This window comes from Bos grunniens, chromosome 2 (assembly GCF_055505025.1).
Source record: "Bos grunniens cultivar Pamir isolate PY7600 chromosome 2, Bosgru_T2T1.0, whole genome shotgun sequence".
Classification (NCBI taxonomy): domain Eukaryota; kingdom Metazoa; phylum Chordata; class Mammalia; order Artiodactyla; family Bovidae; genus Bos; species Bos grunniens.
The window spans coordinates 71,990,357-72,004,113 of record NC_141166.1 but is presented as its reverse complement, the minus strand read 5'-3'; the positions used below and the strand labels follow the sequence as shown (position 1 = coordinate 72,004,113).

Below are 13,757 nucleotides of genomic sequence, written 5' to 3'. Positions count from 1 at the left end.
GCCTTGACTAGACAGACCTTTGTCAGCAAAGTAATGTCTCTGCTTTTGAATATGCTGTCTAGGTTGGTCATAACTTTCCTTCCAAGGAGCAAGTGTCTTTTAATTTCATGGCTGCAGTCACCATCTGCAGTGATTTTGGAGCCCAAAAAAATAAAATCTGACACTGTTTCCACTGTTTCCCCATCTATTTCCCATGAAGTAATGGGACCAATCAGGGCTCCCTAATCAACCGTGTTTGGGAAAAGCTGCAAATTCAAATCCTCCCTTTGGAAATCATGACTGTCCCCATTAGCACAATGAAGACTCCGAGATATTCTCCAAAAATGAAACCCGTTTGTTCATTGTATATTAACACATGCATATGGAATCTAGAAAGTTGATACCAATGAACCCATTTGCAAGACAGCAGTGGAGATGCATACGTAGAGAACAGACTTGTGCACACAATGGAGGAAGGAAAGGGTGGGACGAACTGTGAAAATAGTGTGGAAACATGTATATTACCATATGTAAAATAGATAGCAAGTGGGACTTTGCTGTGTGACACAGGGGGCTCAACCCAGTGCTCTGTGACAACCTCAAGGGATAGGATGGGGCAGGAGATGGGAAGGGGATTCAGGAAGGAGGGGACATACGTATGCCTGTGGCTGATTCATATTGATGTATGGCAGAAACCAACACACTATATGAAACAATTATCCTCCAGTTTAAAAAAATCCTTTTTTTTTTTTCCTATAAGAAGAAATCTATTTGCTATTTGATGTATTAATATAACACTACCTGGAGAATGATCAGTCTTTCCCAAGCAGTTTGCCCACTAAATGCTTTCTAACATGGAAAGTCTGTCAACATCTTGTGGAAAAGTGGTCCGAGGGCAGTTTGCCTTTGGGTCTCCAAGACTGAACGTCCTCTAACGATGCATGTAATTATGCAGACGTTTCTGTTAGCAAGACTTGCAGGGGATGGAATGTTGGCAAACCAAGCTTCTGCCGTGTTTGGACCTTGTTGATTATTTCTACATGTCCTCCCCTCCTCCCTAAACTTGTGAAGAGTTGAAGGAAGCTGATTGTGATTTCATATGCATTTCCTCTTTTAGGAAAAATCAATTCCCAAATGAAGAGTGAAGCCGAGCCAAGGTCTCAAAATTGTTCATCATTCCAATATGTCGAAAACACAATGGCGAGCAAGCCACTTCCAGCCTGGGAGGGTGATGACGCTGCTGCAGAGACCCAGGTAAGGAGAGATCGCCAGGAGGGCACCCTCCATCTGCTGGGCCTGAGTGGGAAGAATGACCTCCTTAACCACTTCTGTGGTAGAGTTAATGTTAAATCAAATTTGTTGTGGTTCAGTGAAGAATGACCAAGGCCCACGGCTCTCCTTTTTTCCTGAATTACACTGATAACACTGTGTTCTTGTAACTCAACTGTTTCTGCCCATCTGCACCCTGACTCTCAAGGTAAGGATTCTCTGCCCTGATGAGATACTGTGGGACTGTCATTCACTCTCCCAAACCATAACAGCACCACTTAGAATGAGTTCATGATTATTTTTTCATTATCTTATCAGTTACATTAACTTTACCTTGCACCTATGAGACAGGTAAAGCAGGCGTGATTATATTCCCTTTAGGGATTAAGAAACTGAGGCCTGGAGTGGTCAAATGACTTGTTGGGGTCAGTGAGACTTGTGTTTCTTCAATCCCTGTCATTTTCACAGTCCTTCGTCCTTCATCCTCCCTGAGATGGCACACACACAGGCTTCCTGGCATGTGATTGGACCTGGGGAGGAGCTCAGGGCTCAGGGACTCGGGTCTTCTCCAGGAGCTACATGGTATTTCCTCCTTAGCACCCTCCCGCTTACCTCTTCCAACTCATTACCTGGGCCATATTCAGCTTGTACATGATTTCTCACCTTGTCCTTGGGCTGGCCCACTCTGGGGTCTTTGGTGGTGCCCGCACACAGTGAGAAGAGTGGGTGGAAGGACATAAGAGTCAATCACCAGAGCTTCCTCGCCCTTCCTTGACCCTTCCTGCTTCTGCCACCTCAGCTCTCCCACTCCTGGCATTAGGAGGCCCCATTACTATTTCTACTAAGGTTTCTACCCAACCATGATGAGCAAATACCAGATTAGCCCACATCAGAGATCCCACATAGCCAGTGTGGTGGAGCCTTCTTTCAACCTTTAACACCTCAGCATGTAAATGAGAACCTGGACAAGTAGGGGAAATGATCCCCTGGGCCCATAGCCTCAATGTGCAGCAGAGGCCACCAGCTCCAGAGATGCTGGACTGCGGTCAGGGTCCAAAGGAAAGTTACTATGGCACTAAGATTAGAACTCAGCCCTCTGAATTCCATGTCCAGCACTCAGAACAGGGGTCTGAAAGGCAAAGGAGTAAACAAGTGTGTTTTGTCATGCCTTAATCAGACACAGAAATGATAGGCTTTTCTCAGTTTCCTCTAAAGCAGTAGCTGCCACATGTGAGCAGACATCAGAATCATGTGGAGGGCTACATGTGATGTGTATCCTGCTGCCTGCACCCAGAGTCCAGTTTGGTATAGATGGGGTGAGATTCAAACACTGCTAATAAATTCCCAGGTGATGCTGATGCTGCTGGTTCACAGAGCACACTTTGAGAAGCAATGCTTTAAGGACTCTGTGCTTGCTTTGTGGAACTAAAAATTTTATAAAACTTTAAAAGACACCCAGACTTGGAGGGGAAACAGTTCAGAAACAATAGGTAGTGATAGTAGCAAAGGATTCAAGCAATTCCAAGAAAGTAATAAAACAAAAACAAAAAAAGAGGGGGTGTCATTCAGTGCTGGCAGGAAGGAGCCTCTGTGAATATTCATATCCCCAACACACACACACCTCTCTGGGGTTCCTTCCTCATCATCCTTCACCAGCTCAGTCCATTGGAAATCCTGCATGGTCTTCTAAGAGTCATCACTGGGGCTTGGAACTCATAACTCTGCTTCATTGACTGCTAGGGAGGGAAAGTGTAAAGTATGGGTGAGCTTTATATTTCTAGTTCCAAGTACAGTGGTTGGCTCCATTCATGTCTTGAATAGAGGGATGAAAATGCATTTCATCATACCCAGCTTCCTGCCAGAACTCTAGACACAAGCCTCCCTTGGAACCACTGCTGTAGACCTATCATCCTTCATAAATGTCATCCTTGCTAGACGACTGATATCTCCTGGATTGAGCTCTGTACCCCCAGAACCTAGGATACCACTTAGCCTAGAGTAGGTACTGTGATGCTTAGCACAGAATCTTTGGAATGGGTGGATGAATAATTAAATGAATTAAGGAATAAAGGAATAATTGCTTGGATTCATAACCCTAGATAAAGGAGCTTACATTCTAAAATACGTTTTTATCATTTCTGACCAAATGGCACCCTCCCAAACAGATTTAACTTCTGTGCATAAACTACCTGGGGTGGGTGTAGAATAATCGGTCCTAAGAGGACAGTCTGCAAATGTAAAAGAAAGCCCCAAATGCTCTTGATTCTACACAAAGGGGTTGAGGTCTTAGATACCAGTATTCTGCTTATGTGCACAGTGTGAAAAACCATCTATACAGTTTGAACAACCTCAACAGTTCCTGAACTTGACTTTATTGCCATACCTGTGACATCCTCATGGGTCATGTCGTACGTTCATGTGAGCAGGAGAGGAGACTGATTCCCTTGACCTGTGAACTGTTAGTAGATTCAGTGATTACATATAACCCTATAGAGCCAGCAATTGTGTACTTTCCTAAAGGCTTTTTAGTCTTTCAGGGCCTGGAATAAAATTATGAATTAGGCAAACATGTATTCTTTTGTTCCCAAGGTTGATTACCGTCATACTCTCTGATACTTGAAAGCTAGTGGTAAGATCAGCTAGATAAATAAGCCATTAGGCTTGGGACAGCAGCTCTAATGGGCACTTGAGAAAAATAAGATGCCATAAAGTAGTGTACCAAATGCAGAGGGGGTAACTGTGGGGACTGTCCCGTACCTGGACAGTGGCAGCATATGGCTTCATCAGCACATTCCCATTTCTGCAGCTCTGATAACCTAATATAAGGCACCAGTTCCACGTGAGACAGATCAACGGACCAGGCAGTGAGGGTGGGGTAATGGGGATAGAATTCTGTGCACAGACCAACAGCCAGATGTGAACATCCTCGCGGGATGCACTATCCATTTTGACTTGCATGAATCATCTTAACAGTCTCATATTACTCATTTAGGACAAGGCACCCAGAATGTGTGCATACTCTGCCAGCGGTAGCAGTGATAGTGACAGTGACCCGGACTATGGAAATAATGGTTTTGGAGCTGGAAGGGGCAAGTTAGTGAAAGCAATGAAGAGCACCACCCCAGGTAACACCCACCGGGTCCCCAGGAAATTCAGGGAGCCTCTCTCTTGGGTACCCTTCGATCATGCCTTTCACCAGGCTCTGTTTCGACCTCACTTAGATCTTATATCTTAGTTCCACGTCTCTCCTGAGATCTAATTTCCTGGTACTTACGGAACATTGTCTACGCGCATCAATTTGTTTTCTGGTATTATCTTAATGACATTGCAGTGCAGTCTGAAAGGATTTTATTTCCAAATCTGGCGTCTCCCAAAAAGTCTCCAATGGAGTTATCTTCGTAATGAAGGGATGGCTATAAAGATAACTTTGTTCTTAATTACACACTTTGGCAAGTTAAATCACCCCATGAGCTATGGATGGGGTGTTCCAGGCTCTCTGCTCATATCATGCTCTGTAACTCTGGACCTGTTACCCATTATGAGCAGGTCTGTTTACTAGGCTCAAACTCCCTCACATTATTTTTATTTGAAAGAGAATTTGTACTAGAAAAGCCTTCATCCTGAGGCATTTAAAAATATATATAGTCAGATGGCATTTCCTTACAGATACAAGAGGACAGATGAGCCCTAATATAGAGTGTGATCCAGGATCTGCTTTTCTCCTGATCCACTGTGGATTATCAGAAATACTTTAATGAATCAATGGAGAATCATTCTTTCCATACTAATCAACTTTTATCAAATACTAATTTGGCAATTATCTGTTGTAACCATGACTGTCCTTTTTAAAACAAGTCTGGTATGTTACTTTTGAAAAAAAGAAATTACCTAGTAATTGTGTGTGTGTTACCAGTTTTCCATTTGTCTTGGCATTTGTGACATGTAGGGTAAGATGGGCATGTGAGAATAGTCATTAACCTGAGCCTCCTTTTTGTTCCTTGCATCCTACAAATCACCAGAGAGGCAGGACCAATGGGTGGATCCTGCAAAGACTTACCAAAAGGAAAGTGGCTAATGCCCCTGGCGTTTTAGCTCTCAGGGGTCTGTCAGTGTCCCTTTGTTGTAACAGTTAAGGGGAAGGGGAATTAATTGTCAAGGGTCCTTCTCCATGAAGATGCTGAAGGCCAGGCCAACTGCTAGTCTAGCTCCTCCCTTGCGCTTAACATGGATCCACAGTGAATAACCTCACCTCGCTGACCCTTAACTGTTCTTCCTGGCTCTAATTTCCTACATTTATTGAACAAATACTTATTAAAGGGCTCCTCTGGGCCAGCTTTCTGGCAGTGAAGGAATGAACAAAGATCTCTGCCAGGCAGTAAAAGATAGATATTTGTTGGTGGTGTTTAATTGCTAAGTTGTGTCCGACTCTTTGCCACCCCATAGACTATAACCTGCCAGGTTCTTGTATCCATGGAATTTTCCAAGCAAGAATAGTAGAGTGAGTTGCCATTTCCTACTCCAGGGGATCTTCCTGACCCAGGGATCAAACCTGTGTATCTTGCATCTCCTGGTTGGAATAAACTAGTAAATGAATATCTTTTGTTGAAAGGAGATATGGAAGAGACAAGTAAAGCAGGATAGGATATGGAAGAACAGGACTGCTCAGGAGTGGTGGTTGGTGGGACCCGAGCGGGAAGAGGGGGCTCAGATGTTAAAATTTCAATAGAGCAGTCTGAACAAGGCTCACTGTTGTTGTGTTAATTACTCTGTCATGTCTGACTCTTTGCAACCCCATGGACTGTAGCCCTCCAGGCTCCTCTGTCCATGGGATTCTCCAGGCAAGAGTACTTGAATGGGTTGCCATTTCCTTCTCCAGGGGATCTTCCTGACCCTGGGATTGAACCCCGGTCTCCTGCATCTCAGGCAGATTCTTTACCATCTGAGCTACCAGCGAAGCCCAAGGCTCACGGAGAAGGTGGTATTTGAGCAGAGATGTGGAGGAGGAGAGAGTGAGCCTGGAAGACATCTTGGGGAAGCACATTCTCAGCCCGGGAACAATCAGTGCAGACACCTTGATGCTATGGCAGAAGGAGGATGTTGGAAAACTAGGAGATGAGGTCAGATGAATGGAGAAGGGGTCAGAGCTCTTGTAAGGCCTTGCTCACCTTTCTGAGGACTTTGCTTCTCCCCTGAGAGCCATCCATGGGGGCCTTTGGGCAGTCTGAACAGAGCAGTGGCATGATCTGAGATGCTTTCCAAGGACCACTCTGACTGCTATTTTGAGAAGACTGAAGAAGCCAGGTCGACTAGAAGGCCATTATACTTATCCAAGCAACATGTGTTAGTGGCTGAGACCAAGGTGGTCCCCATGAAGGAGTGGGCAACACGGGCTAGTAATGGGACTGTCTGTAGTGATGAGCATGTTCTGTATCAGCTCTGTCTAGTACCATGGCCATTACCCACACAAGACTCAGGAGTTCTTGCAGTGTGACTAGTGTGAGAATAGAACTGGATTTTTTTATTTAATTTTTTGCCATAGTTTCTCTAAGAGTTCCATTTTCCTCTATTTTGTTTTTATTTTAATTAACTTTAAATATTAATAGCCAGATTTGGGACACTGTACAACACAAGGAGTGACAATAGTCTCATTCCAGTTCTAATTAAAAATACAACACGAGTGATTGATAGATTGGAGGTGGAGTGAAAGAAGAAGCAGGGTCGAGGGTGGCTCCCAGGTTGGGGTCCTAGAAAGGACAGCCCTCTGCCCACCGTAATGAGAAGACTGAGGTTGCGGCTTGAGGAAGCTGATCGGTAGTTGATGCTAAGTTCAAGGTGCCCATCAAGCAAGCAGAGATGTGAGTATGTTGCCCACCAAGATTCTTGGCCTCCTTCATCAACAGAAATTGATCAAAGGTCAGATAAGATATTCATGCAAGGCTTTGTTAGGGTTCCTGCTGCAGTAGTGGGGAGTGAGAACAAATCCCAGGCTCCCTTGCTCACTCCCCAAGGAAGGAGGCAAGCTTGATCCTTACATGGGGTGAGGGTAGAGGTGTGTCCGGGAGTTGAGCCAGAGGGATGGCTTGGGTGGCTTGCCCACCTCTTAGATTGTGTTGTGTGCAGGAGGCATGCACAGTACCCTGCTTTTGCTCCAGGCCCTTCGTAAGTGGCAGTGAGGTTTTTTGGTCTCTAGCTTATGTTCTGGAATCTGTCCCTAACTGCATACACATGCAGTTATTTTTAGTCCTTTATAGTTTCTCTGTACTTTGTTGCCCGAGGAGAGGTATGTCCAGGTGAAGCATTTCAGCGCTGCAGCAAAGGGTCCCAGGTCGCAGGTCTCAGATAGGTGGTGGTGGGCTGTGTGAGTCTGGAGTTGGGCAGGTCAAGTCTGGTCTGTAGAGGTAATTGGATGTCAGTGTGCCAACAGAATCTAAGGTCCTGGGTCCCGCTGAGATCAGGAGGGGGCCAGAGAGGAGAAGAGGAAAAACCAACAAAGGAGACTGGGCAGGAGCCAGCAGTGAGCAAAGAGGAGGAGTGTGTGGCATTCCTAAAGCTGAGTGGAGAGAATGTGTCAAGGAAGAATACCATGGTTCAATATGCTACTTGCTAAAAAGGACACAGGCTTCATATTGAGACCTGTCTCTTCCTCTGACAGTGGGGTTCTGGGGGTAGGAAGTGGGGGTGGGGGAGGGATGGTCTAAAGGCAGTTTGAAAACATCTCCAAAAAGGAAGAAAGATTAAGACAAATTGATTCTGAATGAGGATGACATACCTGAGTATGAAAGAAATCACTTTAGGGTCCAGAGTTTTAACCTAGCTTGTTTAAATGAGGTGTGCAAAGCAATACAGAATACACATTAGGTGATGGCTATGGACCTTGGTGGACAGAGAACTTGCTCCTTTAACTTTTTTTCTTTTTTCTTTTTTTCTACTTCACTGCAAAATGAAGCGAGTCTCAGCCTCGGTTTTTTTCTCTCTATCCTCATAGTGCTCATCCTCTTTCCTCCAACCAGAACAAATCCCTATTTGAGAGGTTTCTTTCACTCTATCGCTATAGCCGCTGGGCCCATTGGTGCTTCTTGGGAATAAGATGCAGAGTAACCCTGGAAGCAGCACAACCAGCACAAAGATCAGTCCCTCTCGCCAGGCATCTGCCTTCTGTCTGTAAAATGGGACTTGTTGCCAGAGCTCTGTCATCTGTCCACCCTGACTGATCCAGCCACCCCCAGCTGCGGCTAATGTCAGTGCTGCCAGAATCAGAAAATGTGTCCAGACAGCTGGTGTGGCTCTGGGTGTGTGCTGGCTTCCTGCAAGCCTGGAAAGGGGCGTTTAGGGTTGCTGCAGCACCAGTAACTTTTTGGGTGTTGGCAAAGTTGATAAGAAGATTGAAACAAGAGAAAAACACAGAAAGGAGTGCATGCCTTACGTAGGTGGTAGAGATTTTCTTCCCTTTGGAGACACAATTTTGTCTTGCCATTATCTCCTTTGTCTTCAAGACGAGATTACCCTTCCCCCACTCCTCCCCGACGAGCTGGTTCACTCTTTCAGTAACAAGTTTGTAATAGAGATTCCCAACCCACAGGATGAAATTTTCCATATCTTAAAGCCTTAGTAGAAGTTGTCCCAGAGAGTTGGCCTTTCTCAAACACACCGTCTCTCCCTGGCCCACTGAAATATCCCTCAGGTAGAGGAGGGTACCTGCCAGTGGCAATCTGTCCTCCAAGGCTTCTAGAAAATGGGCACTCAGTGGCCTCTACTTCTTATGCAAAAGAGTCCTACTTTCTAAAACGCTGCCTATGGGCTCCTAAAGGACTCAAGTAAGTACACATCTTTACTTTCAAAGTTGGTTTCTATAGCATGACTTTGAAATATGTGTAGAAAGCCCAAGTTGTTAGTAGAGAGGCAGCAGCAGAAGCAGGATTTAGGAGCTGGGTAGGTGGCGCAGCGGGTGAGGGAGTAGGCAAAGTAAGTTTGTGGCTTTGTTTCCATGGAGCTATCTGTTCTAAATTGCCATGTTGGGCATAACAAACACTCCTACCCCCTTCCTGCAGGTGGGACCTGGGAGAAGGCAGGAAGGAGCCAGGGACAGAGGTGGGAAGATGAAGGACAGAGAGCAGACCAGGGCCAGAATGCGAAATAGGGACAGCCCAGCAGAGTTGCAGCAGTGAAGCTCAGTCTCTGTGAGGAGGAGCGAGGAGGAGTCTCACACCTGGCTGAACACTCTGGATCTCACACCTGAAACAGCAATTTCTCTAAGACCCCTCCACTGAGCGTTGGATTCATCCATCTGGCTGCCCACCACCATTACCTACCCTGCCAGGTATCTCAAGGGTAAAAATCCTATCTTAGCTGATGGTCTCACCATTCTTTTAGTACAAACTATGAAGCTGGAAGTTTTCCTAGACTCTTCCTTCTCTTGCCTCCACCTCCTGGCAGTCTGAAGGTTCTGCTGGCTTCTTGCTGAGCTGCTCCTCAAACCTACCCATTCTCTAGCCTGTCTGCTGCCGCCCCAGTAGTGCCTTCATTTGGTCAATACGCCCACTGCCTCCTTGCGCCCCTCCCCGCTCAACTCCCTGCCTGTCCCATTCATGCTGCCACAAAGCATAAAATCCCATCATATTCTTCCTTAGCTTAAAATCTTTCTTATTCACAGACAAAATCCAGTGTCCTCCACTTGCAAGATTCACAAAGCCCACTTTGACCTTGCCTTTCTGACTTCGTCTTTCTCCATTTCCTGTCTTAAACTTTGTTTTTGTTGTTCAGTCACTAAGTTGTGTTCAACTCTTTTTGTCCCCATGGACTGCAGCACGCCAGGCGTCCTTCACTATCTCCCTGAGTTTGCTCAAATTCATGTCCATTGAGTCAGTGATGCCATCCAACCATCTCATCCTCTGTCACCCTCTTCTCCTCCTGCCCTCAATCTTTCCCATTATCTGAGTCTTTTCCAATGAATCGGCTTTTTGCATCAGGTAGCCAAAGTATTGGAGCTTCAGTGTCAGTCCTTCTAATGAATATTCAGGGTTGATTTCCTCTAGTATTGACTGGTTTGATCTCCTTGCTGTCCACGGGACTCTCAGGAGTCTTCTCCAGCACCACAGTTTGAAAGCATCAATTCTTCAGCACTCTAGGCATCATCGAAATGCTTGTTCTGTCCTGAACACATGATGCCCTTGGGGGCTTCCATGCTTTTGCTCTAGTGGTCTTGCCTCCTGGAATGGCTGTTACTCCAACACCCTTCTATTCTAACCTTTATGTAACTCCTACTGTGTCTTTAAGATTGAGAGTTCAGACTTTACCTCCTCCAGCAAGTCTTCCCATTGCTCCTCCATCAGCCATGCCCAAGTTACTCATACTTGTCTGTTCTCCTGCCCTACTCTATATTTATTTGTGTCCCTTGCCCCTTGAGATTATATTATTTCTTTGCATATTCAGGTGTCTCATTAGTGCCGAGATTGCTTCTTATTCATGTTCTGCACTTAGCACAGGGCCTGGTACAACGTAAGTGCTGAATAAATGTTAAACAGCTTCCTGAGTATTGAATTAAAATGCAGCACAGGACTGGTTAAGGCCTTGTTGCTCTTCATGCAACATCCATCATCCATTTGGGCCTTTCTTTGTACCAGAGAAAGAATGACTCAGAGCAGCTACCTACAGAAGGAAATTCAATAAGAACATTTCTCCTTCTCTGGACGGTTATGCTAGAGAAATCGGTGAATCCATTTTTCCAATTTTTCTCAAAGGTGTAGATGTACTTTAGCTTCCTCTTCCATGATGATTCTTCATGGGGACTGTTGGAGGCATATCAGACTCCTCTGTTTTGTTTTGTTTCTTTTAAATGGTTGCATGTCCCCTGGCTTGATTTTCATAATCTATGCCCCAGTGTGGGAGTTACTGTCACAGAGAGTCCCCTCTTCCTGAAGAAACTGCACCATACCCTTGAGACCTGAAAGAGACATGTAATGGTTGAGAACCTTCAATCTTGGGATATTTGTTCTGTGAAAATCTCCACGTTGCATTAGTTAGTGGATGAACAGTATTGACAGAAAGAATAGAAGCAAAGAAGAGAGTTGAAACGAGTTCATCTGGTTTATTCAGCTCTTAATCTGTATCCAGGCCAGTGCTGGACACTGGGGATTGAGGACAGGTTAGTGACACAGCCCTGATCCCTCAGTGCTTCTAATCAGACCTACAGATACAAAACATCAGCTGAGATAGGAGCTGGTCAAGAACCCTAAACAGTTGTGTTCTGCTGCCTAAGGCCATGCTATTGGCTCCTCAGGGTGAAGAACCAGAATTTCATTTCCTTTTAATTTTTCACAAATTGACTTCCCACTAGGGTCTACAGATCACAGAGTCCTGAACTTACTTTCATGAGCTCTCCCTCCCACCTCAGGCCCCACAATCTCAAATACACAAATCAGGTCCACTGAGCAAAGCTTCAGAATCATGGTCCCACAACCCCCAATGATGTTCCCCTAATCGAGCCCTTCAACAAATTACAAAGAGTCAGTGCAGTTGTATTAAAAACAGTTGGTTTTGCAGTAATTAGAAAAACACAAGGACATGATGACTGTGGACCAATATTAAAAGAGACGCTGAAGGATAATGGCTCCAGTTCCTGGTTAATTCCTCAGCTTGAATATTTTGAGATTCACAACTAATTATGCAGAGATGATGAATTTTAAAGACGCTGCCACCCTGTCTTGCCAAGGCCAAGGACTTTGGCTATTAATAGAGCAATCAGATTTTGCTATATAGTAGAGAATTCATGCAAAGTTGCATCTATTTTAAAGCATTCATCTGGCACATGACTTAAAGATGACAAATCATTGTAATGTGCAAAATCAGCATTGGGTTAAACTAAATCCAAACTCATTATAATCATTCTAAGTTCCCCCAGGAGAAATCTTTTGTTTGAAATGGACACCACAGGTAAGAGCTAGGACACCACAGGTAAGAGCTATCTTTAGTCCTTCCTGGATCTTCTGTCTTATTTAGATCATTTTAAAGATTAGCTTTACATTTGACAAACCCACCCTGACTCTAGGGGAATGAACACATGCAATAAAACACGAGGGACTTGTGTCCTAGCATTAAGCTTTCCTGGATGACAAATGGAAACTCCTGACCCTGTCAAGCAGGCTGTTCTTAGACCCTTGCCAGAACCAGGGTCTCAGATTTCTCTCTGTCACTATTTGTCCACCACGGCTCTTTCAGCTGTTACGACTGGGTTTGCAGTCTGCTGGTTTGTTTTGTTTTTTTTTAAGTGGAGAAAAGTGTCATGCACAATAACAAAACAAAACAAAAAACCCCACTAGCTTCTAAAAACCACGTGGTCAGAAGCTAACCATCAGAAAGAACCCACTGTGTCCTCAGGCTTGAAAAGGGAGGCTGCGATGTGACTTGCATTTAATTATTAAAGCTGCATATTGTGAGGCCCTTAAGAAAGCAAATGTCACGATGGACAGAATGAGTTTACCCTCCTGTCGAAAGAGCAGTGTGCCGTGGCAAAGCCGTCGCTCAATTAAATTGGACTGCGGGATACAGAGGAGATGGAGACCAAGTCTGGGGACCCTAATGAGACATTTTGGAGGGAAGAGATACCAACCCCCCAGAGTTTGTCACTCTGTGATGGATGTTCTCCCCTCCCCCCACCACCATTATCGCAGCGCCCCCCAGCACTGCCCATTACAGCCCCAAACATTTAAACAGGAGCTTGCAGAGTAGAATTTCAAAGTGCACAGCAACTCCCTGCTTGTTGTGGAATAGGTGAGGGGAGCAAATGATACAGAATGCTGAGCAAAATAGCAATCTTTCGCTGCCAGGACTGAAAGAAAGCTGGGCAATGGATCTAAATAAATAAGCCATGAATTGGATGCCATTTCATGTGTGGAAATGTGTGCATGCCCTCAGTCTCATGCAGGGGGAGCAGAAGGAAGTGGAGTGTGGTAAACCTCCAAGGCCTCTTGCCACCCTGCAGCCCCCGAAGAGTGCCTGGGATGACTTTTGTGTAGAGCTTACACAGAATCCAAGGAATACCCCCACTGTTGATACTGGGTCGTCTAGCCCCGTAGCTCTCAAACGGGGTGATTGTGACACCCAGGGGACATTTGGCAATGTCTGGAGACACTGTGGGCTGTCACAACTCGCAGGTGGGGAGAGGCTTGCCGTCTGGTGCATGGAGCGCGTGGATGCTGCTAAAACTCCTATAAGGCACAGGGCAGCCCCTAATAACAAAGCCTTGTCAAGCACAAGATGTCAGCAGGGCCGAGAAGCAGCCTAACAAAATTAACCCCTAGGTATCGGAAATGTTCGCTGGGAGGCACAAGCTGTCAAATACTTGCACCAAACTATAACAGCAGAGAAATCCCCCTGCCTCCATGCATTTGCCTCAGGCCTGGCCCAGCTGCCTGACTGGGGGTCAAGATGTATGCCCTCTCCAAGGGGCTTCAGAAGGGACATTCGTGCTCCTGTCTGGGCCTCTCACGCTGGCCTGTGGAGCCTGTTCCATG

General features: G+C 45.5%; 1 protein-coding gene across 15 annotated transcripts in view; it reads left to right on the top strand.

Moving 5' to 3' along the window:
- The window catches only part of NCKAP5 (NCK associated protein 5), a 1,217,724-nt gene that overhangs the window by 1,140,227 nt on the left and 63,740 nt on the right, over positions 1–13,757 (top strand). For 14 of the 15 annotated variants that reach the window (XM_086350084.1, XM_086350120.1, XM_086350141.1 and 11 more), the window contains one exon: positions 1,097–1,233. In XM_086350084.1, coding sequence (XP_086206210.1) covers positions 1,097–1,233 — 137 coding nt within the window. Of the gene's footprint in view, positions 1–1,096; positions 1,234–4,240; positions 4,374–13,757 lie in introns of all 15 variants that reach the window. The other variant, XM_086350101.1, reaches the window with a different exon arrangement.